General features: G+C 44.8%; 1 protein-coding gene across 1 annotated transcript; it reads left to right on the top strand.

Moving 5' to 3' along the window:
* The first annotated feature begins 454 nt into the window (after nucleotides 1–454).
* On the top strand, nucleotides 455–24,409 carry PTCH2 (patched 2). The gene is made up of 24 exons (XM_053469388.1): nucleotides 455–823; nucleotides 3,031–3,223; nucleotides 9,990–10,179; nucleotides 10,500–10,569; nucleotides 10,802–10,893; nucleotides 14,036–14,231; nucleotides 14,356–14,477; nucleotides 14,666–14,813; nucleotides 15,610–15,741; nucleotides 15,853–16,008; nucleotides 16,379–16,471; nucleotides 16,584–16,709; nucleotides 17,258–17,376; nucleotides 17,499–17,904; nucleotides 18,012–18,324; nucleotides 18,547–18,689; nucleotides 18,823–19,003; nucleotides 19,228–19,508; nucleotides 19,611–19,748; nucleotides 20,042–20,184; nucleotides 22,349–22,448; nucleotides 22,706–22,987; nucleotides 23,147–23,650; nucleotides 24,214–24,409. Exons 1-23 carry the CDS (start codon nucleotides 677–679, stop codon nucleotides 23,648–23,650), a joined length of 4,275 nt encoding a protein of 1,424 aa, XP_053325363.1. The 5' UTR covers nucleotides 455–676; the 3' UTR covers nucleotides 24,214–24,409.
* The last annotated feature ends 1,480 nt before the right edge of the window (nucleotides 24,410–25,889 follow it).

The following is a 25,889-nucleotide window of genomic DNA, read 5'->3' as shown; positions in this document are numbered from 1 at the left end:
AAAAAAAAAGTTGTGCAGCTTCTCTGTTTAAAGCCCCCCTTCCCTCCCTCCTCCTCCTCCTCCATCCCTTCATTGATTTGGGAGAGAGAGGGAGAGCATCTTGGGTGGTCTCCCTCTCCCTCCTCACTTTGGTGAGCGGTTGCTTAGCAGCTAATAAGAGGAGCTGTTTGCAGGGTAATTTGCCTCATCCTCAGCCAATCGGAAGGCCGGCCCATTTCACTCCTGCCCCCTCCCTCGCAGTCCCCTTTCTCTCTCTCTTTTCAGGGGCTGTAGAGAGTAGCCTTTAGTACAGATGCTAAGAAGCCGGAACACATGCGCTGCCCGGCCTGAGCTCTCCCGGCACCTCCGATCATCACTTTTTGGGGACTTACTATTTTTTATTCCTGCTTGAATTTTTTGTTTTTTTTTGGGTTATTTTCTCCCATTTTTTTATTTGTTACATTTATTTTTTTTTTAAATCCATCAGCTCTGGATAGCATGAAGGAGACCCCTGGATCTAAGGATTTACCCACCTAGATGGAACCCTCTCGCATTGCACGTCTCGCTTTATGGATTATTCTGTGTTGATTGCGTGTCTGCGCCGGTAAGCGGTGCCCTGTTTCTAGGACACCTCTAAACTTCAGATCGAGCTTTGTGTCTTGCGTACCCCGGTCCTCCTGCGTGTTCTAGGATCCCAATGGCCTCTGTTCCCCCAAGAGCGGGGGAAGGGGGTTTGGTTGATTTACCCCCTGGCTACAAAGCATCCCACCGGGCTCAGGATTCGGACCTGTTACGGAGACCCAGTTACTGCCACGCTGCCTTTGCACTGAAACAAATTGCCAAGGTGAGTTATTGTGGGGTGGCTCTTAGTGCCCCTCCAAATAATGCATGCCCAGCATCTGTCATCAGAGAGGTGTCACTGACCCGGAGAGCTTACAATCTACTCAGATGTTGTATTAGTGTATTAGATCTTCATAAACTCTGTAACTCACCCAGGGCAGCTATTGAACAAAGGGTTAATTTGCTGATCGCTGCTTGGCCAAAGAGCTGACAGCCTCCCCATCACATTGCAGGACTTGTGTTGGCTGAACATGTTTACATACAATGTGTGTGTTTTTTTGGGGTGTTATTTGTAAACAACAATTTCACGTGTGGGGGGTCACCATGGTTTAACTATTTAAATCCTACTTTTGGTGGCGCTCCAGGGTTTGATTTCCCTTAAAATTCTAATTTCTTGCATGTTTTGGGTCATTTTAATCCTTTCAATGCCATAGTGGGCGAGGAACCCACCCCAAACGCAGCCCCCTGACACTGGCCGACCCCAACACACAATACAACCAAAAGGGCTCGTATATTGTAAAGTCTGAAGAGCTGACACTCCAAAATGTGGGTTGTTTGTGCTTAGTGCCATTGAAAAGGCCCAGTGACTTCCCTCTATTACTGATTAATTATTATTATTTATTGTTTTATATAGCGCTGTACAATGGATGCATGTATATATGTATGATATAATGTATAATAATAATAATAATAATATAATAATATATATAATAATAATATATAATATATACAATGTAATATATCATACTATATAATAATATATTATATATATAATGTAATATGTAATATGTGATATATATATAATGTAATATGTAATATGTGATATATATATAATGTAATATGTAATATGTGATATATATATAATGTAATATGTGATATGTAATATATATATATAATGTATGGGGCAAAAGCTGCGTGATTGTGGACAGAGGGAATGGAGACATGTGGGCAATGGTGTAACTGCCCCGGCGGTTCTGCCCCGCACGCCCGGCTCCCTCGCTTGGTTCCTGGAAGTGTTTTCCGCGCATGTCTCCTTACTCCGTAGATAATGAAAGGTGATTTTTCCTGGAAGCGAGCTGATCGCGTGGATGTCATCGACATCTCCGTTAAAGTTTGTTAAGTCGCGGCCCAGCTTATATTCCAAATATCACTGTAAAAAAAAAAAACCACCTCCACTTACCCCGTGATCTAGAAGGGGTTAATACAGACACCCCAGTGTAAGGATTCGGGGGGGGGCCTACGTTGTCGCGTTTCGGTTAATTCCCTTCGCCCCCCTCTGAGCTGATGATGTGACAGCGGTCGGCCCACCAGGCTGCAGTCACCAGCAGAGGGTCCGCAGCGCTCTTCACCAGATGCCACCGGGCTGGAAGATATATTTCCTCCCCAGCAGGATACAAACCGCTCCTTCCTCTTATCCGCTTTGGTTGGCATTAAGTCTTATTTTCCAGCCGCAGAGGACTGGCAGCTCGTGTCCACGGCCACAGAAATGTGGGGACCGGTCTTCTCCCCCCCCTGCTTTCTACTAAACCCGTTGAGATATTATGTAACCGGCCCCTCGTTCCTCGGCCCCTTTTATGTTTAATTCCGTTACAATGTTTCATTTCCTCTCCGCCGCATCCCCCGAAATCCGCTCCCCCTCCGCGCTTTTACCTGTCTTAACCTTCAGAGCGCCGGGGGGGTCGGGTTGAACTTTTGAGAGTCGCCTTTCCAGGTCCTTCATACATCGTGTGAGTCTGGGGTGGGGTGGGTTTGGGGGGGGGCATTTAAAATCTTTGCGTTTTCACATCATCAGACAAGACTTTTATTGCCCCGAAAGCTTCATGCGCAACATCTATAAAGATCCGTCCCATAAATTGTCTTTAACAACCTGCGAGGAATTAGTTCTCGTCGGATGACACATGGTTCAGTAAAGCTCCCGTGCAGGAACATCTGTAAATCATTTCCCCCCGCTTGGCACAACCTGCTCGGGAAGACGTTTTTGGGTTATTGGTGCGAAAAACAACCTTTTTCTCCCCGAAAATACGTCAATAAAAATCCTCTACCTGGATAGCCTGCCGTTACGGTGCCCCCCCCCCCCGGGAAACAGATGGAGCGCAAGCTGTTTGGGGCACGGCTATCATGTATGTATTGTTCGCGTTGGATAGGAATAGCGCCGGGGCGCTGTTAGTGATTGATGGCGTCCAGTTTGTGACATCTTTTATCTCCTCGTAGGGAAAGGCTGTGGGCCACAAAGCCCCTCTCTGGCTACGGGCGAAGTTTCAGGCCCTTCTCTTCTCCCTGGGCTGCTCCATCCAGAGACACTGCGGGAAAGTCTTGTTCATCGGGCTGCTGGTGTTCGGCGCCCTGGCCGTTGGACTCCGGGTGGCTTCTATCGAGACGGACATCGAAAGGCTTTGGGTGGAAGGTGAGTGTGGAGATGCCTCTGGCCCGACGTCTTCGCTTCTAATGGTTTTGGTGGAAATTGTGGTTGGTGATGCAGGTTCCAGGTTCTGGTGGAAGTTCCAACGTTTTGGGGCATCGTGAATTTGGTGGAGATAACGGCGTAATGAGTCCCGAGCTTTATCCCTGGGTGGGAGGCTAAGTGATGCTCCAGGAGGCATCTCAGATGGGTTGAAAACTCAACTTTCCGGTGAAAATACACACAGGGCAGGGGTTAAATGAGGAAGAATTGAGGAAATCTGGAAATTCTACCTGAAAACCATAACTTTTTGTTAAACGTGTAAGAAAATGTGCAACGCTCCTTGTTACCATCTCCCGGCCAATGGGATTTCCACCTGGCGGGTATTTTCCTGTAGGAACCGGCGATTTATTCCCCCAAAACCCGTAGAAATAGCGTAAAGCATCATTAATTCAGTAATAAGTGGTTGACGATAAACGCGTAAAAATGTCTGGTATTATCTCCGCTGTTTGGGTAAAAGATGTAAAAATGGATGGAAAGTATGAATGAAAGGGGCTGATGGGACGGGGAACGGGAGACGTTAGGGAATAACCTTATCCTGGGAGCGAGACGCCGGATCTTCTCGGAATCCGGGATTTAAAAATACGTGTTTATCATCTTTTAACATTTTATTAACCCGTTGAATGCCAGGGAACCCGTGAAGGGTTAAGTAGCTGGGGGGGGTTGCCGGTATGAAGATGTCTCCCTGATGCCCCTGCCACTTTTTATTCCGCAGGGGTAGTGGATAACAATGCAGTGCACAGGGTTATGAGATTAGGATTAATTATGCCTGCTATTTGTGGTCGTGCCCCCCCCCCCGGCTGCCCTTTAACCCCTGGCACATAGTAAGTAAACCCGGGGCTGGGGCTTCTGGGAGGCGAGGAATGGCACAGACTCCTCATGCATGCTCTGTCAGGGTAGGAAGGCTTAATGGGAGCAAACATTCCATATACAGAGACAGAGAAAACAAACTAAAGATTGCTCTAGCAGCCTCCTGATTGGCTGCCTTCTGTAAGCAGGAAGAGGAGGAGGAGGCGAGAGGGGGGAGTGCGGGTTTCTTGGGTGGTCACCATTGGTAGTGGGTGGTCTGGGACTTAATAGGAGGGCCACAAAAGGCTTCTTGGTGGAGCTGCAGGGATGGTTAGCAGCTGTGTCCTGTAAGAGAGGGGGATGGGTGTCTGTTAAACGTAGACGAGTATATGTATATATAACATACATACGTGCCCGGGACATACATACACACGCATGTATATATATACACGGATCGCGTGTTCTCCAGACCCAAACATTGTAGTCATTTCCAAAATATTTTCTTCTATTTTAACGGAAACAATTGTTAAAATATTGAGATAAATACATTGTAGTTATTTTTATTTATTTATTAATATTATTGATTATTATTAAGTTTTTTTCTTTTTTTAAGTAAGTTAAGGGTTAACGTCATACTTTATCGGCCCATTCATTTTTTTAGTTTTTTTTTTTTTACGGACGGGCGTTAAAAGATATATATTTTTTTCATTTCCACTCGCAGCGACAGGATTAGGAGATTGTGCGGCTAATCCTATAAATTATGCGCGCCGACGTTTTTCGGAAGGGAATCTGGAATAAATAAAATTCTATTTCTAGGGAATTAGTTTCCGAAATAAAGAACAGATTGTATGTTGGGAAGTAAGTTGAAAGGGTAAAGCGTCTCGCCCCGTACCTGCGCGGACACAGCGACCCGACGCGTTTGTTAATGAGACCGAACGTCATTTTTTTCCCGGTGTCTCTAATTAAAGTTTTTTTACCAAAAAAAAATCCAGAAAGAAGAGGGAGGAGAGTATAATAATACCCGCGCATATCTGCGCACTACAACTCCCACTATGCTCGGCTTAATGACAAGGTGTAGTCCTCACCACAACATACCAAAGGCTTTAACCCCTTAAGGGCAACGGGTTGTCCTTAAACCCATTAGTGAGAATGCATAGTGAGCCCGTGCGTGTAGTGAAGGGGTTAATCCCTGCGGCGCGGGCGCTGCTATAATATTTGGGATTTGACATCCCAGGTGGTGGGGCCGCGCTGCCGTGTTTTGGGGGGGGGTATTTAACTCCGATGTCAGGTTTTCAGGGCACGCGGCCAGATTTACAGGGTCCCACCGCGTCGAAAGGCCTCCTTCACATTTTGTATTCGTTTGATGTCACCGATGACCTAAAACCTGCATTTCCTGCTGCTAAACGGGGTATTTTAAGGCAAAAACTCCTTTAAGCCTCGGCTCGGTGGTGGTAACAGGGGGGGGGGCGTTGAGGATTCACCAGGGTAAAGCAGCTTCCCGTTTGGCTAAGGCTACTGGGAGTGGGGCATCTTCATGGGACTCACCCCTGGTGCGGGGAAAGATCTCAGGTACGTCGGCCGGACAGGTGCTGGGGGGGTCTGGGTGCGAAATAAGGAAACGTAACTGCTGAAGAGCACTTTGGAAAGAAGAAGACATGTCAATCAATGTTCTGCTCTTTGACATGATTGACACTTCCGCCCCACAAGAGGCTCTTCTCTCCTGGTGGCCCGGAAACATTAACCTTTCCCCAGCACGAGACGGCCCCTCGTGTCCCCCCGACCTACCTGTCCTACCGCCAGCGGCGGCTGCCCACCTGCGCGTGATCGTCACACCATTATTATTACGTACAAGACCCCGGCGCAGGTACCTGGAGTGAAGCAACTTGGGAAAGACATCACCCAATCATACGCTTCCTTCAGGTGTGTCCCTGCTTGAACACTGGTACCCAACTACCGATATTTTAAAGGTCCCGCGGCCGCATCACGTGTAGTGACCGACTCCAAAATACTTTTTATTCCAGAGCAAGGCTGAAATGTAATTTACGAAGGTAGAATTAAATGTCACCTGGTTGGTGACGAGAAGGCGTCGTAGGTCTTTCCAGGTACAAAGGGTTAAAATAAAGCAGGGCAGATGTATGTGTTAGATGGGGGGGAGCGGTCCTCCCCCTCTCCTCTCCTGTTTGTACTGGAACAGTCTGGTAGGACATTCATGGAGGAGACAAAAGGGCCGGGCTGAGTGGCGGAGGTTCTTTTGAGTGTTGGAGAGGTTTGTGCATCTGCTCGCGGTATTTAGGGTTGGAGTGCCGGCTGGAAGCTGAGTGCTGAGTGCCGGCTGGAAGCTGAGTGCTGCTCCGCCATTTATTCAGGGTCTGGGAAAAAAAGAGTGACATTGTGGCCATCCGGGCGATCCGGGTGATATTGTTACGCTTCTCCCGTCTGATTTCCTTTTTTTTTTTTTAGAAATTTGGTTAAGATTGGGTTTAAAGTGGCTTTTCTGAGCTTTCTTTGACATCATTCTAAGAATTCTCCCGTATTATTATTATTACTGGATGTTTTATATATAGCGCCATCAAATTCCGCAGCAGGGTATTTTTGCTACATTTTTTTAATTTAACTTGAATTTAAGAACAAAAAATACACTTTCAAGGTTTTAATAAATAGAAACCTAGAATTTGGCGGCAGTTCAGACCCATTCGGCCCGTCTATTCGCCTGTTTTTCTTGCTGTAAAGACTCAGACCTTAATCAGTCCGGCAGCCATATGCATGTTTACATTCCATCACTGTATTACCCTCTACCACCGCTGCTTGGAGGCTGTTCCACCTATCTACCAAAGTAATCAGTAATGCAATACTCTAGCACTTAAAAGACTCAAAGTCTAGATTCTAGAATCTGGGTTTTGGGAAGATTTTACAGATATATTATTATTGTTATTATTATTAATATTATTATTATAAATAGTATTATTATTATTATTAATATTATTTCTGGATTCCGTGCCGCATCCTCTTGAGCAGTGTGGTTCCATTAACAAAATCCTTAATCCCTATAATCCTTCCCCAAAACACTTAGAGCCGACCTGTCCATAGACTGCTAATTTAGAGCTCCTGGCAAGGGTTGTGGTGAATTCAGAGCCGTGGGAGGCCCGGCGGCTCCTGCCAGAGCCGGTTATTTACTCGGGTGTATAATACGCGCCGGTGATTTATTTGTTGTAACAATGCGCCTCGGTGATAACTCCAGCAGCCAGACCATGCCGCGTTGTAACATTTTATATTAATTAACAAAAAATGGCAGAACCTTCAACCAAACCTAGAAAAATCCACATTACCGACCAGAGCTTTTCCTCCCCAATTACCATCTGCACCAAAACACATCGGACAAGCAGGTCAGCACGGCATATGGCTCCGCCGTCCATCAGAGACCTCCCATGGTGATGTCTCACGCAGGACTAGAATTAGAGGCCCGGGAGGAATTGCTGCTTTCCTTTTGGTAGTCAGGCCTGATCTGGAATATACTGCAGTGTACTGAGAAGGCGGTAGATAAATGGAACAGCCTTCCAGCAGAAGTGGTAGAAGCTAATAGAATGATGGAATTTAACCATGTCAAAAAAGTATTTCATTCTGTGCACTTTATGTGTATGTATGTATGTGTATGTATGTGTGTGTATGTGTGTGTATGCGCATGTATGTGTATGAGTGTGCGTTTTGAGTGTGGGATTAAGTGCTTCTTATCACATCGGCTGTTAAATGCTAAATTATCTATAGGGTGGGAGTATTTTCCTGTTTAAACACGCCGGGGTGTAGAGACTCGCAAAGGGCTTTATTAACCAGTTGTATACCCCCCCACCACCACTTTTTGCTTTCCGTCCGGTTTGGGGACGGCGGCTTTAATGATGTAATATTCTAAGCAGAGTCTCCCGGCAGATATGGAGATCATAGAATTCTTTTTATTAATGAAGCAGATAATCCAAACTCGTCCCCGGCGTCGAGCCAGTCACCCGTGTAACACCTTACGTGCCTGTTTTACGGACGGACCCCCGGAGCGGACATGTGGCGGCGTATACCGCATGTGTTCAGTGTGGATCCGACTCCCGGCTCAGGAAATTTCATTAATTCCAAATCTGCAGTCAACCAGGTGAAGCAGCCATGCGAGGATCCACATGCGACACGCGGGAGATGGCTGGGGGGGGGGGCTATCTTTTTTTCACCAATTCTGCATTTTAAAGTTTAGTAGCTAAATGAGCCCATAAAAGGATGCCAAATAAATTATTAAACTCTCTCACTGTATTAGCCTCTACCACTTCCGCTGGGAGACTGTTCCAGCTATCTACCACCCTCTGAGTAAAGTAAAAAATGGTAAAAAAAAAAAAAACTAGAAAAATATTCAGTGGCTATTTGGGTGCCGTCATTGATCTGCAATCTGTTTTCAAGAACGCACTTTTTTTAATGGGGATTGATGATTCCAAGTAACGGAAACGTAAAAGGAATGCCGACTCGTTAACGTAGCTTGCTTTCCTCGCTGTGCCATGTGATATACGACAGAGCTTTCTAGCCCGTGGTCTGTGGATCACGCAGGGTTAAAAAAAAGGTTCTTCAAACCCACTCAATGGCAATCGTGGGGGAAACCTCTGTTACAATTTGGGTTAAATAGTTGGGAAATTGTTACCTGGTTGGAAAGATATGTCGGTGGTGAGCATATTGTATCTTTTTAGAAGTTATGCCGACCCGACGAGTAATAATTTCTCGGTGTATTACAGCGAGGGATATTCCTGAGGGTACCGGAGCGGCCCTTCTGGTATATGAGGGTTAGCGTGCGTGGGAGTTCCTGTCTGCAACTTGGGATGGGGTGAAACACGCGGTGACCAGATGAAGGATGAGCTGCCAGGGTGGTCCAGATGGGTGAAAGGAGACAGAAGAAGATAGCAGGCTGGGGTCCTCTTGTAATTAGTTAAACGTTCCTCCCGCTCAGCGCTCCGCCGTTCATTATTAGAATAATAATTCTAATTATTATTAGTTGGCTGAGTTCAGATCATTCGAGGACGAACCTGGCCCGCATCGCCACCGAGTAGGGACAGTACAGAACTCTGGGATATGTCCAGGTTTGATCCTGGTGGATGGTGGGAATTATAGTCGAACGACAGCTGGGGAGCTGCAAATTGCCCCCGTAGTCATCTCAGTCTGCCTGACCAAAGAGACCTTCAAGTCTAACAACCCAACAGGTGTTTGGGGAACAAACTGTTCTCAGTGCCATCTTTGTCCTTGACCTTGTTATGGGGGGATTTCACCTCTTTTCCTCCTCCTCCTCCTCTCTGCGCTCCCCTCTTGCCCACCCCGGCCTTCCAGCCGCAGCGTCCCCGTTTGAAGTTTGTCTCCTCGTCCCACTCTGCCTCCTCTTTTCATGTCTTTCCCCTGGGTTAATTAGTTAGTTGAAATTCCTCAGCCGGTCTCAATGTGCTTTGAAGCCCTGATGGACCAGTACTGCTTCAAATTAGCGCTAATGACGAGAAACTTTCTTTTCTTCCACACAAAGTTCGCAAGCGGCGCGGTGAATACTCGCGCCATCGGCCGTTCCCATAGTCTGAAAACTTTTTGCTGTGACCGTCACGTTTTAACCCCTTTTGGCTGCCGGGTTATTGTAGAACGCCTTCCGAAGATATTTGTAGGCCACAAACCGGTCATACGGAACCCGTTCCTAGACAATGCGAGAACCTGGCAGGAAATAAAAATAAAATAAAATGTAAAAAAAAATGTATAGAATCAAAGTAGATCAGGACTGGAGTTTCCAAGGTAACACAGAATTTTTGGAATCATGAATTTTTGCTTTTGGATACATTATAAGTTTCGGAGGCAGCCTGCCCCTATTTTTTTAGGATGGCCATTTCATCTTCTTCTTCTTCTTCTAACCTGAGTATTGACTCTCTTGCAGCGGGAAGCCGAGTAAGTCAGGAGCTCTACTACACTAAGGAGAAGCTCGGTGAGGAATCGGTCTACACGTCTCAGATGCTGATCCAGACGCCGAAGAAAGATGGGGAGAATATCTTGAGCCAGGAAGCCATGATGATACACCTGAAAGCGGCTCTGGCGGCCAGCAAAGTGCAGGTCTCAATGTATGGAAAGTAAGTGAACAGAGGGTATTATTCCATCCAAAGGGTATCATTAAGGTGGGAGATGGACAGGAGATATATAATTGTCCTTCATCTGCACCAAGCTTATTGAACGTAGAGTTTACTTTGTATCTGATTTCTAAGCTCTTCTAGATGCTCCTCAGCATAGTCCATCATTAAAGATCACATTGTATCTACAACCTGCAAGTTAAAGGATGTTTGGGGGGGACTTCTTGGTAAACATGTCTACCCCATAGAGCCATACATTCGGATTTCCGGTTATTCATGACATAATTCTGCATGCTAATCATTTTTATGACTTTCTCTTCTAGATCATGGGACTTGAACAAGATCTGCTATAAGTCGGGAGTCCCCATTATCGAGAACGGAATGATTGAGCGGGTGAGTTCTATGGAAAGAAGGTTTTTTCTCTTCTGTGTATCTGGAAAAACCCAACATCTATTAGTAGCTATTAATGTTATCGCTTTATTAAGTTTTGGTGCCATACCGATGTATTTCACTACCTCTTTTTGGGTGGTATAGCGGGAAGGGCGCACTCACTTTTTGGCTAGCCATGTTAGTTAAGAGATCTATGAAAGCAGCATGTACTCAGTGAGTTTTGTCTTCCTTTCAGATGATCGAGAAGCTGTTCCCTTGTGTGATCATCACCCCCTTAGACTGTTTTTGGGAAGGATCTCAACTCCAAGGAGGCTCAGCCTATCTCCCGTAAGTATTTGCTTATTAAACTTCGTATATTTCATTTTTTTCACCGCTTATACCCCCCACAAAAAAGACCAAAAATCCAATCATATCCTTACTCACTATCCCATAACCTATTATTATTATGAGTTTTGCTTGCCAAGGCCCATGTAATATGCAAGTTGGCTTTGATAGAAATGAAGATTGTCACGTGTCATTGCCATCACACCCCTGTGACATCACACTTTCTTTCAATACCCCTTGAATTTCTTGAATTTTCGTTCTGACCCTTCACGCCGGAGCTACAGTTGTCGGCGATTTTTATTTTGGCCGATACCTCTATGGTCATTATGCTCTTCTTTGCATACCTTGCCTGCAAAAACCCCAACACCCCCCCCCCCCTCCCCGTCTTGTCCACATGCAATTATGTTTCTATTATGGCCAAGGGAGTGGGGATTTCAACTGGGAAGGGGAGCAGCGGAAGATTTCGGTGAGGGGAGGGTTGGTGGAAAGGGTGGGGGGGGGATGGTGAGGGAATAGAGGATGGAAACATGCACAATGGTGGCCATTCTTTCTGTTTACAAGTGTGTTTATCTATATGGGGCCCAAGCCGAGGCTTTGCTTTGTCAGCAAATGGTAACAGAGCACATTCTCATGCTAATGATCCTGTAGATGGCATGAGTTACTAAACAAATTGAAATACTGCCATTATTCAGACCGCTGGTGGACTAAAGAACTGTAAAAAAAAAAAAGAGAGAGAAGGGGGGATAAGGGAGAGGAGAACTGAGGAGAGGAGAGAAAAAAGGAGAGCGCAGAAGGACCTAGAGAAGAAGGAGAAGGGCATCCGACGAAGATTGAGGCCAAATATTCCTTGGGTTTAGCCAAATCTGCTTTCAGAAATGCCATTCCCGGCCCGTGCCGGTATTTTGGGGAGGAAAGACCACCGAGCTCCTAGAAAAAGTGGAATCGGCCACTCCAAAATAATATGCCAATAAAAATGGCATAATTTAACCCGAAAACGCGGAGAAGATCCATAAAGTGTTAGCCCCAAAATTCAAGCCAGAATGCTCTGCATTCCTTTTTGGTAATAAACACGGTTTATATAAGAATCTACGCGGGGTGGGAATGTGACGGACAGCTTTGGGATTAGCCAAAACCCTTAGGTTTTTTGGAGATTTTTTTTCTTGTGAATTCCGGCTTTTTTGGCATCGGCTTCCGAAACCCTGTCCGCCGCGTATGATGCGTTACGCCGACGGCTGGTTGTTTTCGGGAAGCCTGCTCTCGCAAACCCTTTTTCCCCCTTTTCCGCTTCAGTTCAGCTTAGGGGGGATCTCTGTCCCTCTTTAAACGCAAAAAAAAAAAAAAAAAGAGAGAGAGAGGCAGAGAGAGACGCTTTATAACAAAGAGTTAGCAGTGTGTAGAAAAAACAAAAGCCTTGAGTTTGGCTCAGTGAAGCAAGAAAAGACAGATAAAGGGACTTCACTGTGGAAGCAACTGCCAGCCGCTTGGTATGTGGGAATCGGGAAGAATCGGCCTCCTTTCTGGCTAGATTTAATGAATTATTACACTGCCCCATCTACGCCTTCCCCTCCCTCACCCGCCAATCTGATTCGGGAGGTGTGGGGGAGGTTGGAAATTGTATCTTTTTGTTGTGATAAAAATCTAAATGAGACTCCATCAAGTTGGGTTAATGAGTTCTGGACGCCATATTTTTTTGGGGTATTTTTTTTCGATATTCCTCTCCGGTTGGGATACGCTTGGATGATGGGTATGCAGTAAAAAGAGACCTTTAAACCCCCCCTTTTTTTAGATCTCACCTCTGTCTCCTTTCTTTTTTTCTCCTCCTCTTCCCTCCCTCTCCCCCCCTTTTCACCTTCCTTTATCTCGGAGCTTGAGAAAACACAGAACCTGTTATATGGGGGTCATCACATCCCAAAAAATGCAAGTTTCCCAGCTTGTGAAGAAGGGAAACAGGACCCATACCCTCTAGAGCTGGTTGTTTGGGGCCCCATAAATAGACGTAGCTGTCCCCTTTGATGAGAAGTCCTTTCAAAAATACTTAACCCCTTTACAGGGTGGCACATTCGTTAATAAAAAATAAAAACTTTTTATTTCTTTTTTTTCCTTTGTGAAAATGTTGAGTTAGCATATTTGCACAAAAAGGTAAAAAAAAAACAACACTTTTTGAGAATATTTCTTCTGCCTATTATTGTCACAAAATTAACACGAAAATGTACCCTCTATAAAAGTAATAGGGTTGACGTGGAGAAAAAAAATACTTTTGTTTACTATATTTTCAATGTGGGCTTCTCAGGATTGGGCAACGTGATAAACGTCAACTCCCGTAGCTTCCAACTCCTATCATCCTCAGCCATGCTTGGGGTGGAACTACACTGCCAGTCGCAAAAAAAAACTTATTTTGGTTATTCTTTTTGTCTCTTGCCGTATTGCCTCCCTGTCCCGTGCCAGGATATTTGGCAATGGATTATTGCTTGTTGGACTGTAAACGGTTTTAACTCTTTGAGTGCTGCTCTTGCAGCCCGCTCATTGGAAACAACGCTGCCCGCCTACCTCTGATACTCTAAAGAGAGCTCGCGGCTCGCGGCTTTTTCCGAGCTTGCGGTCTCCGATTAATTTCCCCGGCTTTCCTTGCGGGGGCTCCCTGCTCTATCAAGATGTTACCGAGTTGTTGTTAATTGCCCTGACTTGCGCTATGCGCTGGAGAAATGGTAGCAGACGGCTTTGTTCCCCTGTGTAACAGGATAATACATGCTATTTTGCTCAGCATCTGGCACGCCTCGCTGGTTAAGGGGGGATGAAGCCCCCAGGAACGGCTTAGATCTTGGGAGGTGATGAGGAGGAAAGTGCCAGTCAAAATGAAATTTAACCCTACGATCGCCGGGGCAGCTTAAAGCTCATCATTCTGCTTTGGGCCCCCATTTTAATGTTTTCAATCCATTACCTAAAAAAACCCATAAGTGTTAATTTCCCATCAGATGAAGTTTTCTAGCCTCGGAAAGCGGAATGATGCTGGTGATCAACGTTCTAAATAGAACTGAATTATAGCTAAACATCTTGACCTTATAAGTCTTTATAGCCCTCAATTCCACCTGTCACAGTTTGGGTTCCTCTGTTCATGTTAATAATTACAAAAATGTATCTTTACCAGGGGAAGGAGAGACATCCAGTGGACTAACCTGGACCCAATCCAGTTGATGGAAGAGCTTGGCCAGTTCACCACCCTGGATGGTTTCCAAGAGATGCTGGACAAGGCAGAAGTGGGGCAAGCGTACATGGAAAGATCCTGTCTGGACCCCACAGACCCCGAATGTCCAGAAAGCTCCCCAAACAAGAAAACAAAAAAGGTGATTAGACCTACACCTGTTACTACACCTATTCCATATGAACTGTGTGTACATTCTGTTAAGAATGAAAATCACTACAAATTCAGTTTCATCCCCTTAATGGTTTTCTTTCTCTCATTCTTAGAATCCAGATATCGTCAACGCTCTACGGGACGGCTGTTATGGTTTTTCAAAGAAATTTATGTACTGGCAAAAAGAGTTGATCCTCGGAGGGATGGTCAAGGGGCCTGACGGAGAACTTAAGAGGTAAGAGGCTCACTTACTGTAAAAAAGTTATAAAATTTAGTGTGAAATAATCTGCTTTTCTCATTGACCTTTGGGACTTTTTGAGAAGCTCCTCCTAGTGCCTTTTTATTAACAATAATTGCGGTCCTTAAATGAGAAATTGTGTTTTTATTTTTTTTCTATAACTGGTGAATGTCTTCTTCTCCCAGTGCTGAAGCTCTCCAGTCAATGTACCTACTGATGAGCCCCGGACAGCTTTACGAACATTATAAAGATGACTACGAAATTCACGACATCAACTGGAACGAAGAGAAGGCGAAGGCCATCTTGGAATCTTGGCAGCGAAAATTTGTGGAGGTGAATACACTTTTCAGAGAACAGGGAACATTCTGTTGATTTATCCACTAGGAAACTATGTTACCATTAGCAGTATCATGTTTTAGAAGAGTTGACTTGATGGAGCCGATGTTATGGAGTTGGCGGTAAATCTTCATTGTTCTATGGAGACATTCTTTTGGAGTAGCGGAGGATGGGTGCAATAAGTTTGTCCTTTTGTGATGACCACTGTGATTGGATGACTTGTGGCATGATTGGCCTGGCCACATGCACTAGGACCTCCTGTACAGGAGTGGAGGTAATTCCATCAGGGGATGGGGGCTGCACCATCCCTGGAGACCAGGTGACCTTGTCCAACCTTTTGCCCCCAATGACCTCCAGCATCTGCAGCCATCATTCTTTGGAGTGTTACAAGAGGAGGGTTTCTGGGGAAATTAAGAAAGAGAAGGTGAAAGAGCCAGGGAGAGTTTAGTTCCAAATCTATAGCATGGTATCTGGAAACCAGCTCCAGTCTGCTGATCCTTATCGTAAGGTTTAAGCTCACCCCTGCCCTGTGGCGCATTGAATGGCTTGATGGAAATTATTAGCCTGCAGACATAGCTGTCAGACCCTTAATTCTCACGCATTGGAGATTTAAAGAGAAATAATCTGTGTGCCAAGCCCATGTCTGGGAGTGATGATCACTATGTCTGGAGGCAATGCGAGTGGATGTCATGGAGTTGATATGATCATCTGTGGTCTCCTGGCTTTAAAAGTAATTGCGTTTCTCCTTATAGCAAGGTATAGATTGAACATATGCATGTTATTCGTTTTACAGCAAGCCCAAAAGTCCGTCCCACGGAATTCATCCCAGGACATCCACGCTTTTTCCACCACTACTCTGAATGACATCATGAAGTCCTTCTCTGATGTCAGCGTCATCCGTGTCGCCGGAGGTTACCTGCTTATGGTAGGTTAAATGGTAGTAACTATACAGAAGCCAACTTGTTTTCTTTGTAGGCACATTGTAGCTTTGTGTTTGATAGAGCGAAGCAGCTAATATGTTTTCTTTCATCTCCAGCTGGCCTATGCCTGTGTCACTATGCTACGCTGGGACTGCTCCAAGTCTCAAGGTGCAGTCGGTTTGGCTGGTGTGCTTCTTGTTGCTCTCTCTGTGGCATCAGGGCTTGGTCTGTGCTCCCTCCTGGGCATCACCTTTAATGCGGCAACTACACAGGTACGGCAATAATTTCATCTACATAAATATTTACTTAAAACATTAGAGTCGTTGTGAACATTAATATTATTAGAATGTAAAAAGATGTCTTTAGCCAACCAGCCAAACAGAGCAGGAAGCTGCAGTAACTCTGAAAAGGAAGTGAAGAGTGCAACAAGAAATGGCTTCCTCCAGGCTACTCATTAGAATGTTGCAGATTCCATCTAAAAAGAGATATAATATATTGTGAATAAATGTACAATATGATTCATTGTGCCTAACATAAAAATAAATCCTGATATCAGCTCTCTTTCTACAAATTATTCCAAAGACTGAGCAGTCATTCCCCAATATTCTGTTACTGACACTTTCCTTGGGTTCGTCTTGTCAGGTGCTGCCATTTTTGGCCCTAGGGATTGGAGTGGATGACATGTTCCTGCTGGCGCATGCATTCACCGAGACCAGCATGAGTACCCCGTTCAAGGTGAGTGGCTACTTAAGCTTTTCTTAAAAAAATATTTTGGTTTATGGAGAACCATATTGTCGTTTGTAGATATTCTATTAAGTCAGAGAATAATTTATTTATTTCCTATTAGGAACGGACGGGTGAATGCTTAAGACGTACCGGTACCAGCGTGGCTCTCACATCTATCAATAACATGATTGCGTTCTTCATGGCTGCCTTGGTGCCAATCCCTGCCCTGCGGGCTTTCTCTCTACAGGTAAGGCTTGTATAGGTTTATTTTATGTATATTATGTGAGGAGGTGAGATATGTGTACTATCACACAGGAGGTTTTAGCGTGGCCATCTCTGGCCTCCTATCTAATTGTCATCCAGTGACCCTGGAGGGCAGCGAAAGGTAAAATCAACAGAAAGGTCTCCCGGAGGGAGTAGATGTGAGCTGCTCAGGTGAAAGGGGAGTACAAAGGCTAACGTCCTTCTCAATGTCACCTCAGGGCCTTCTGGGGGAGGGTGACGGATCCTCTGCCCTGCTCTCTGGGTGGTCTTTCTGATAAGGTAGAAAAACAGACATTTTGCACTGAACCATCCCAAGCCAGGAATCTCCAGTGATTCAAAGCGCCTAAATAGGCTTCCTATCTTCAGAACCTATTTATTCAAAAACTTCAAAAAGAACTTGATACAACAGATGTCCTTGTCTTTAAAAGATGGTGTTTGAGGCATTGTGTAATTAGTTAATTAATTAAAAAAATAAAGTTACAGTTTAATGTCTTCAAAACTAAAATATGCTTCCCGTTCTGTCCCTGCCAGGCTGCCGTAGTTGTGGTGTTCAATTTTGCCATGGTGCTCCTAATATTCCCTGCCATTCTGAGCCTGGACCTTCACCGGAGGGAAGATCAGAGGCTTGACATCCTTTGCTGTTTTTACAGGTAAGAATTATAAGTAAATTTAAAAAACGCTGTCTATGTTTAACTCTTCCATGTGTCACATGGTTATTTTAGTAAGTACGGCCTACTTGCATACTTAGCAAATAAACTTTTTCTCTTTGAAGCCCCTGCTCTTCGAGAGTAATCCAGATCAAACCACAAGAATATTCAGACGCTAACGACAATCACACTTATCATCCTTCATCATATGGAAAACCGACCATCACCACCAGCACCCAAATCACCACCACAGTGCAAGCCTTCACCCAATGTGACCCATCGGGGCACCACATAGTCACAATCCTTCCCCCAACCTCTCAGATCTCCACCTCTCCGTCAGTCATTGTGCCAACAATAGATCCTCTTGGGTCTCAGGTCTTCAGCCCATCCAGCTCCACCAGGGATTTGCTGGCTCAGTTGGACGAGAGCAAAAGTGGCCGAGAATGCGTTCCTCTCCCCTTCCTAAAATGGAGCCTCTCCGATTTTGCCCGTGAGAAGTATGCCCCCTTGTTGCTGAAGCCTGAAACCAAGGTAAGATGATCTTACCTTACTTTAGATAACGTTTCTTATATCTTTATAACCGTAAAATACTTATTTTCCTTCAGAACTAACCTGTTTTTTCGTTTTGTCCCCAACAGGGCATTGTAGTAGCCCTTTTTATGGCTCTGCTTGGCCTCGGCCTGTATGGTACAACTATGGTTCATGATGGACTTTACTTGACTGACATCGTCCCTCGTGAGACCAAGGAATACAACTTCATCTCTGCCCAGTTTAAATACTTCTCCTTCTACAATATGTTTATTGTCACCAAGGGTGGGTTTGAATACCCCAAAGTTCAAGAAGCACTGTATGAACTACACGAGTCCTTCGGCTCCGTGAAGTACGTCGTGCGGGAAGAGGGCAGGGATCTTCCCAAAATGTGGCTTCACTACTTCCAGGACTGGCTCAGAGGTGAGCTGACAACTGGAACATTTATTTGTATTAATTGTTTCCTCCTATTTCATTGTTCTCTGAAAAAAAAGGATCTGTATCTCTCATTGTGGGTGGTCTGACGGCTGTGAAAATCCCATAGAGAGAAATTCCATAGATAGAAATTCCATAGATAGCAGCCAATCAGACGGCAGTTTTCACATTTGCTCTTTTTTTCTGATAACCTTCCCTTTTTATGTTTAGGTTTGCAGACTGCTTTTGATAAAGACTGGGAGTTGGGCCGAATCACTCAGGACAATTACCGGAACGGAACGGAGGACGGCGTCCTGGCCTACAAACTTCTCATTCAAACAGGGAGCAAGAAGGAGCCCTTTAATTTTAACCAGGTATGTAACAAACACGCGTGTTAGGGTTTAAACTGGTTTATATGTGGTTTCATACTGGATACCGGTCGATACTGCTGTCCTTCTGTCTTCCATTCCAACTTTTCACGTAACGTTCTCTCTCTCTCCTGGACAGTTGACCAGCAGAAGACTTGTTGACCAAAAAGGCCTCATTCCCGAAGATGCTTTCTATATATATTTGACCGTGTGGGCCAGCAATGATCCCTTGGGTTATGCTGCTTCCCAGGCTAACTTTTACCCACCTCCTCCCGAATGGATCCATGATCGATATGACACCACCGGCGAGAACTTAAGGAGTAAGTCCCTTTTCTTCTAAAGTCACATATTACAGAGCAGATGGCTCATTTTCTTAAATTGGAATAGAATTGAAGCTTAAAAAGCTAATTGCGTATTTAATTTATTAAGCCGTGAGTAATTATTTCACTGGTGGCATCACTGTGGCAGCATGATTATATGTATAGCAGTACAATTTAAATAGTTTAGTAAATAACTTTCACTTCCTTTCTTTTTATGGCCACAGTCCCGGCGGCAGAACCGATTGAATTTGCCCAGTTCCCGTTTTATTTGAATGGACTTCGTCAGACATCTGATTTCATTGAGGCCATAGAGAGCGTGCGTTCGGTTTGCGATGAGTTCGCCAAGCAGGGGGTTTACAGCTATCCGAGCGGTTACCCCTTTCTGTTCTGGGAGCAGTACATTGGCCTGAGGCACTGGTTCCTCCTGGCCATCAGCATCGTCCTGGCCTGCACCTTCCTAGTCTGCGCCATCCTCCTGCTGAACCCCTGGACCGCTGGCATCATTGTAAGTACCCGATGCCCACTCGGCCCCCGGGAAATTCATGGAATCTGTTGTTTGCTCTGTTGCCGCTCCTCTCCGGCTCTGACGTCTGTGTTACTCCAACAGGTCTTCATTTTGGCTATGATGACGGTGGAGCTGTTTGGAATCATGGGACTGATCGGCATTAAGCTCAGTGCCATCCCTGTGGTGATTCTCATTGCCTCTGTGGGAATCGGTGTGGAATTCACTGTGCACGTAGCTCTGGTAAGTCATCTACCGAGTCCACCTTCTTGTATGTGGGTCCTGCCGAGCTTTGGGGTTCCTCGACAGCCTATAAAACTTGGAATGTGATCTACGAGCCTTTGAGAACTTTAATATTCCGGATCAGCCGCATGCAAGCTGTGGCCAGCCGTTCCCATGTGTGCTCCATAGTCATAGCCCATGCGCGCTTCGGAGGAAGTCTGGCTCCCTTGTGGTGGGATGTGGTCTAGACACTTACAATGCTTTTTCCATTGAGTTTCCTCAGAAATTAAACTTTTTTTTATCCTTCCATCCAGGGTTTTCTCACTTCCATCGGGGACCGTAACCAGCGCTCGGTTCTTGCTCTGGAGCACATGTTCGCTCCTGTCCTGGACGGAGCCATATCCACATTACTGGGAGTTCTTATGCTCGCGGGATCGGAGTTTGACTTTATTTTCAGGTAAATCTTTAATTTATCACACGTTGGCCAAATGATATTAGATAGTTACACGTTTTTTTGGCAGGATTAGCAGCCATCGCATTACTAGAACCACTCCCGTGTTGGGATGGCAGCCAGTTCTGGCAGGAGCGCATGCACTCATTGTACGCATACTATGGGAGGGTTGGCCTATAGGTAGTTCCTCGGGGCAACTACAACTCCCTTGGACTGGCCAGGTATCAGCGGGGGTCAGGAGCCCCGCAGCCCCCCTCTCTCTGAGGTCTTTTTGATGAGCGCTGGGTGCGGCTGGTTGAATTGGGAACTTGGGACCTATTGGGCCGAAGGGGCCACATCTGGTGATCCCACTCGTAACCTACATAGGGAAGTAGGAACCGTTCCATACTTTCTGTGGCCGTATCCAGAATCCCTCTCAGAAACTGAGCTCTATCGTAAAAATGAATGTTTTCAAAAGAAAATATGTTCTTTGGCGGAGTGTTTGCAGCAAATATATATAAATATAAAAAAAAGGAAAACTGAAAAAAAAACCCTCAGCGGTTTGACGTAGTCTGTGCTTTGAGTGATTCCTGGGGTCGAGGGCTGAGCTGGCTCGGGATGATAGCCTTTGTGCTGTTTAAACTAGTTTCTGAATCCTATCCAGACCCATTCCTTTCAACCTGGGAGGTCTTGTTTAGAGGAGGAGGCAGGGGATGGAGGCTGGAGATGGAGGCTGGCCTGGGCCGATCAGGAAATAGCAGAAGTATCCCTCATGTAAACAGACGTTCAGCGCAGGACTTCGGTATAAACAGCTGAACTAATTCAGAGATCTGACACCAGTTTCCCCCCCCCCAGGCCTCGGCCTGCTGCCCCCCCCACCTCCTAAACTAAACACTCAATGGGAGAGATTACAGAACCCAATATAAACATCACATCCCACTTCTAGGCTTGATACTGATTCACGGCTTGGCACGGGGAGGCCGATTAACCCCGTGAGTTAATATCAGTCTGCGTACCTCCCAAGTGTGTCCGTCTTTGAAACGTTGGGAGGTACGGCTTGCGTTACTTCTAGTTGCCTGCCGGCACCTAGTTTATGGCCCATGGGGTGCCTGAATTAACCCCTTTCCTGATTTAGGGTTAAAGACATTAGTATGTGTCACTTGCGCCAACACTCCAACGTCTTAAAGGGCTCTCAGCGTCTTTAAACCTATCCCTCTCCCCACCACCACCATCATCATCATCATCATCTTCCTTTTAGGTTAGATTTGCCGGTTCTAATGCATGGGAGAATGGGGGATGGGAAAATGCAAAGGAAGCCAGGGGGGACCCGTACTGACAGGCAGAAGGTCCCTGGGGGAACTAAAGTCCTAAACACCAACCTAAAAAGCATGATGTAAGAGCCGCGTTCACTTAACCCCGCTTAACCCCTTCATTGCCGGAGACATCTGGGTCAGCCAGGCATGCTGAATTAGCTGGGTTTTTGCAACAAGTAAATATTCCAGCTGCGGCACAATCAATAAAACTCGCCCACTATCAACAAATCCAGAAATTGTTTAATTTATACATTTTGATAAATGTCTCTGTTCTTTCGCCACTTTTATCCCAGTTCTATAAACAATACTATTTTTGCCCCGGGGGGGGGGTTCAGGAAGAGGGTGGGGGGTCACCTCACTGACTCTTTGAGTACCAGAGATTTGTTTTTTTAAATGCGTAAATAAAATTTGGTGTGTTTGCTTATAAAAATGCTTGCAAAAAAAGGTGTTTTTTCCCTTTATGTCTAGCAATAAAAATCTAGTAAAAGAAAAAAAAAAGCCCCTGTAACTTAATGAATAAACCGCGCAGCTTTCTGCCAAATCCTTAGAATAAACATTACATTTCCACCGTCTAACACCTGGTGAATGGACTTGGCCCCAATGCCAACCAACACATGTCCGTGGGTGTAACGCACAGTGGTTGGCAAAATTAGCCGCACATCATATATACATATATTTATATATATATATTTTATTATTATTTTTTTTTTTTTTTGAAGGGGCGCATGCAAAATCCTAATAATCATAGCTGTTGACCTCCTATACGTGTATTGATTGAATAATTCAGTGACGTATACTTGACTTCAGGTGTTTAATCTCCTGCTTTATAGCTCAGGCAGCCGGAAACAAACTAACGCGCCGCTGTCTCCTCTCCGCAGGTACTTCTTTGCCGTTCTGACCATTCTCACCGTTTTGGGGCTTCTCAATGGACTGGTTTTACTGCCTGTGCTTCTCTCCCTGATCGGACCCCCTGCGGAGGTAAGTCACGATAGGTCGCCTCTAATTCTTAATTTAGATAGAAGTGTGTAAAATGTATTAAAAATGGCAGGTTCTGCTCAGCTACATGTAATAAACACATTTGAGGGCGTCAGCGTTTAATGGCACCCTTCCAATTTTTATTGCTGCTTTAAGAACCTGCAGTAACTAGTAACGGGAACATGCCGGGGCATGGAGGATGGTGTTCTATGGATTATTTTTTGATTAATGTTTTAATTTGTTCCTTTTCTTTCTCCCAGGTCACCCCTGCAGATCACAGTAGCCAATTACCTACCCCCAGCCCTGAACCTGTACCCCCACACATGAACAGACACGGCTTCTACTCGCCAAACAAACATGGCAAGTTGGGCGGCTTCAGTGATCCAGAAGATTCCTCGGATTATTATTCCGAGACCACCACCACATCAGGGATGGAGGAAGACGACCCCCAGCTGTATGAGCGAAGCGCTTACATCATTCCCCGCAAACCTTCGCATATCATACTCGAAGCCAGCAAGGATCCTGCCTATCCCAAGATCATGGTGAGGGTTCTTGAGGTGGCTTTCAGATAATAGGGTTGGGTGTGAGAACAGGGTGGGTTGGGTGGTTTCTTTTTCTGATGTGCCTGTGTTTTTTGGGAACCCGGCTGAGCCGGTATGTAGTCCATCAATGTTCTAAGATCTGTACTTTGCTCCCAACAGTTGGTGAAACCCTGCAAAGGCAACCAAGATGAGCCGATGAAGATCGATGGCCAGGATCCTTGTACTCAAGAAGCTCTTACTGCCACGGATACATCTCGGGGTAACTGCCCAGATCAGGAACCCAGAGACTGGAGGAGGAGGCAGCACCCGCTCCCCACCGCGCAAGGGCATGCAAGGACTAACCAGCCCCCGTGCATCAGGACTCAGCACAGTAACAGGCCACAGGGCCACAGGACTGCTCCACCAGCCTACTGTGCGAAGATGCCGGGGCCCAACGGCTCTATCACTACCGTGACCACCACAGCGTCCGTAACGGTGGCCGTGCACCCAGTGCTGCCCGGAGCTGTACGGGGTTATACCCACGAGGGTTACGAGGACAGTGAGACAGACTTTATGGAGGGCAGAGCCCAGTGGGCAAAAAGGAGAACCAAGTACCCTGAGGTGTTTGAGCTTGAAGACCTTGAACGAGAAAGAACACAAACGGACTCCTCCGTCCGGCACTAGGTTAGTATCTTCTCTATGATTCATTACCCTGCTCCGTATGTAATTTCAAGAACCATCCACGCCGCAAAGCCTCGTGTTCATTACAAATGGGGAACCTGACAGTGCCACCTACAGGCGGCTCTTGGTAGTGTCACATCGGACTCCATCTTTGTTATTATTATTTATCGTTTTATATAGCGCCATCAGATTCCATAGCGCTGTACAATGTTAGGTGTGTATATACTCGGTAACACCCCTAGTAACTCTTTCAGTGCCAACTGAATTTAGTGTTTCTTTCCCACTTTCCAACAGGGTAAGATTTGGCTCAAAGTACTTTGAATACCATATCTTTCATATATTTAAACATTTATATAATAATATAAAACTTTAGATGGTGATCTCTTGATGCTTTTAAATACATATTTAACCCCTTGAGTGTTATGCTAGCCTTTTTGAAACAGCACCGTTGTCCATTATGTTTCCAAAATAAATAGCCCCGGTTTGGCACGTTGTAAAAAAATTAACAAAAAGCTAAACTATCCTGCAGCATTTTAACATCTTGTTTTATTCTCCTTTCTTTTCAGGAGGACGTCGTGTATATATATACATACAGCTCTTTAATGAAAAGAATGTATCGTTGGAATCCTTGTACAGAGAATTATCTAAAGAAGAGGAAATAATGGATACTAATCGAAATAATATTACACTCAGATGAAAGTATTAGAGACTCTTTAACTTTATGATATATTTTAATATGAAAAACTATGAAAAAGAACAAAATATTAATATGCTATTTAATAAGCTCAATATCATGTACTGTATGTAGATCGGGGTTGACTTGTTGGACTGTGACTCGATGACCTCTCCCTATATCCCTGTTTTACCTAACTCACCAGTTTTTGCTGCTATCTGTTAACCCCTTGTTTACTGGAGTGGTTGAGAAAAAAAAATTCTTTACCCTTTGTGTTGGAAACTGGCCCTTTGCAGCACGTGACCCACTTCAGAAAAATATATATTTTTTATTTGATCGTAATAATATCTTTTATCACATGCTGGTAAATGAAAAGCATCATGTATTCCATCTGTGCTCCTAAAACCGTCGGGCACTTGCTGCAAAGAGGAAAAGGGTCCTTTAATTTACTATGTGCTTTGGGGGACCCTTCCACAAACCTTGATTAACCCTCTAAGGGCACATAGTGTTAAATTGCTTCTATGCAAAGAATATGTCACACCTATTCGATTTGCTTATTGATATGTAAGTAACTTCGGTTGTAAATTAAGCTTGTTGGGTTTTACCCTTCGAGATGTATTTATACCTTAACCCCTGTGGTACTGGAAAGGTTCACCCAGAAAAAATATCGCACGGGTAAAATTGCAAATCACAAAAAAAGTTATACCCCCTAAAAGCCTGAATTTCTTTAAAAAATCCTATCTTGTAGCACTACAGATTGTAAATTATCTTACACCTTCAGTGTAAGCACTGCCAGACCCCCTTATCACAAACCCCAGCACTGAAGAGGTTAATGACCCCCCCAACCCTTTATTAGCTGTGAAAAAAAGTTAACCCTTTCAATTGTCTGTCCCAATAGGACATTGGTATAATTGTCCCTCTGCAGGGACCCTCACATTATTCTGTTGGTTGTATTTTATTAATATTATAATTATTATTATTAGCGTGTTTGTATATTTTTTGTTTGTTTGGAAACGGCAGCTTATCTAACATGTAAAATATATAATAATAATAAATAATAATAATTAACCTGCCTGCTGCTATGGGGGCCCCAGCACATAACTTTAGATGTACAGTTGTGCTCTGGGGCCCCCTGCTGGCAGTAAAGGGTATGTCTATATGTATGTGTCTTGTGGACTGAAGAGAGGTACAAAGTGTCATTGTGTTATATAAGTTATTTATATTAAAAGAACAAAGATTTATTTTTGTAGTGTGTACAGGAGATAGCCATTCAACTGAAGTTTTATTTTTAAAGAGTAAAATATATATTATATATAAATATATACACCGGCTTTTGTCCTTTTTTTAAATATATTTTCGCACTCTGTGTGTATGTGTGTGTGTGTGAGTACAGAGCGTTCGTGTCAAACATTGCTTCATAAATACTTAATACATATATAATACACATAGAAATTCTTGATAAAGAACGATTCCAAAAATACTTAATTCTGTTATCTGAGCCCCAATATACTAGACAGACACCCCCGACTCCTTATCACACCAACTGTGGGAAACTATAGAATGACTTGG

The sequence above is a fragment of the Spea bombifrons genome, chromosome 6, assembly GCF_027358695.1.
Source record: "Spea bombifrons isolate aSpeBom1 chromosome 6, aSpeBom1.2.pri, whole genome shotgun sequence".
NCBI classification, from domain to species: Eukaryota; Metazoa; Chordata; class Amphibia; order Anura; family Pelobatidae; genus Spea; species Spea bombifrons.
This window is presented reverse-complemented; position numbering and strand designations above follow the sequence as displayed.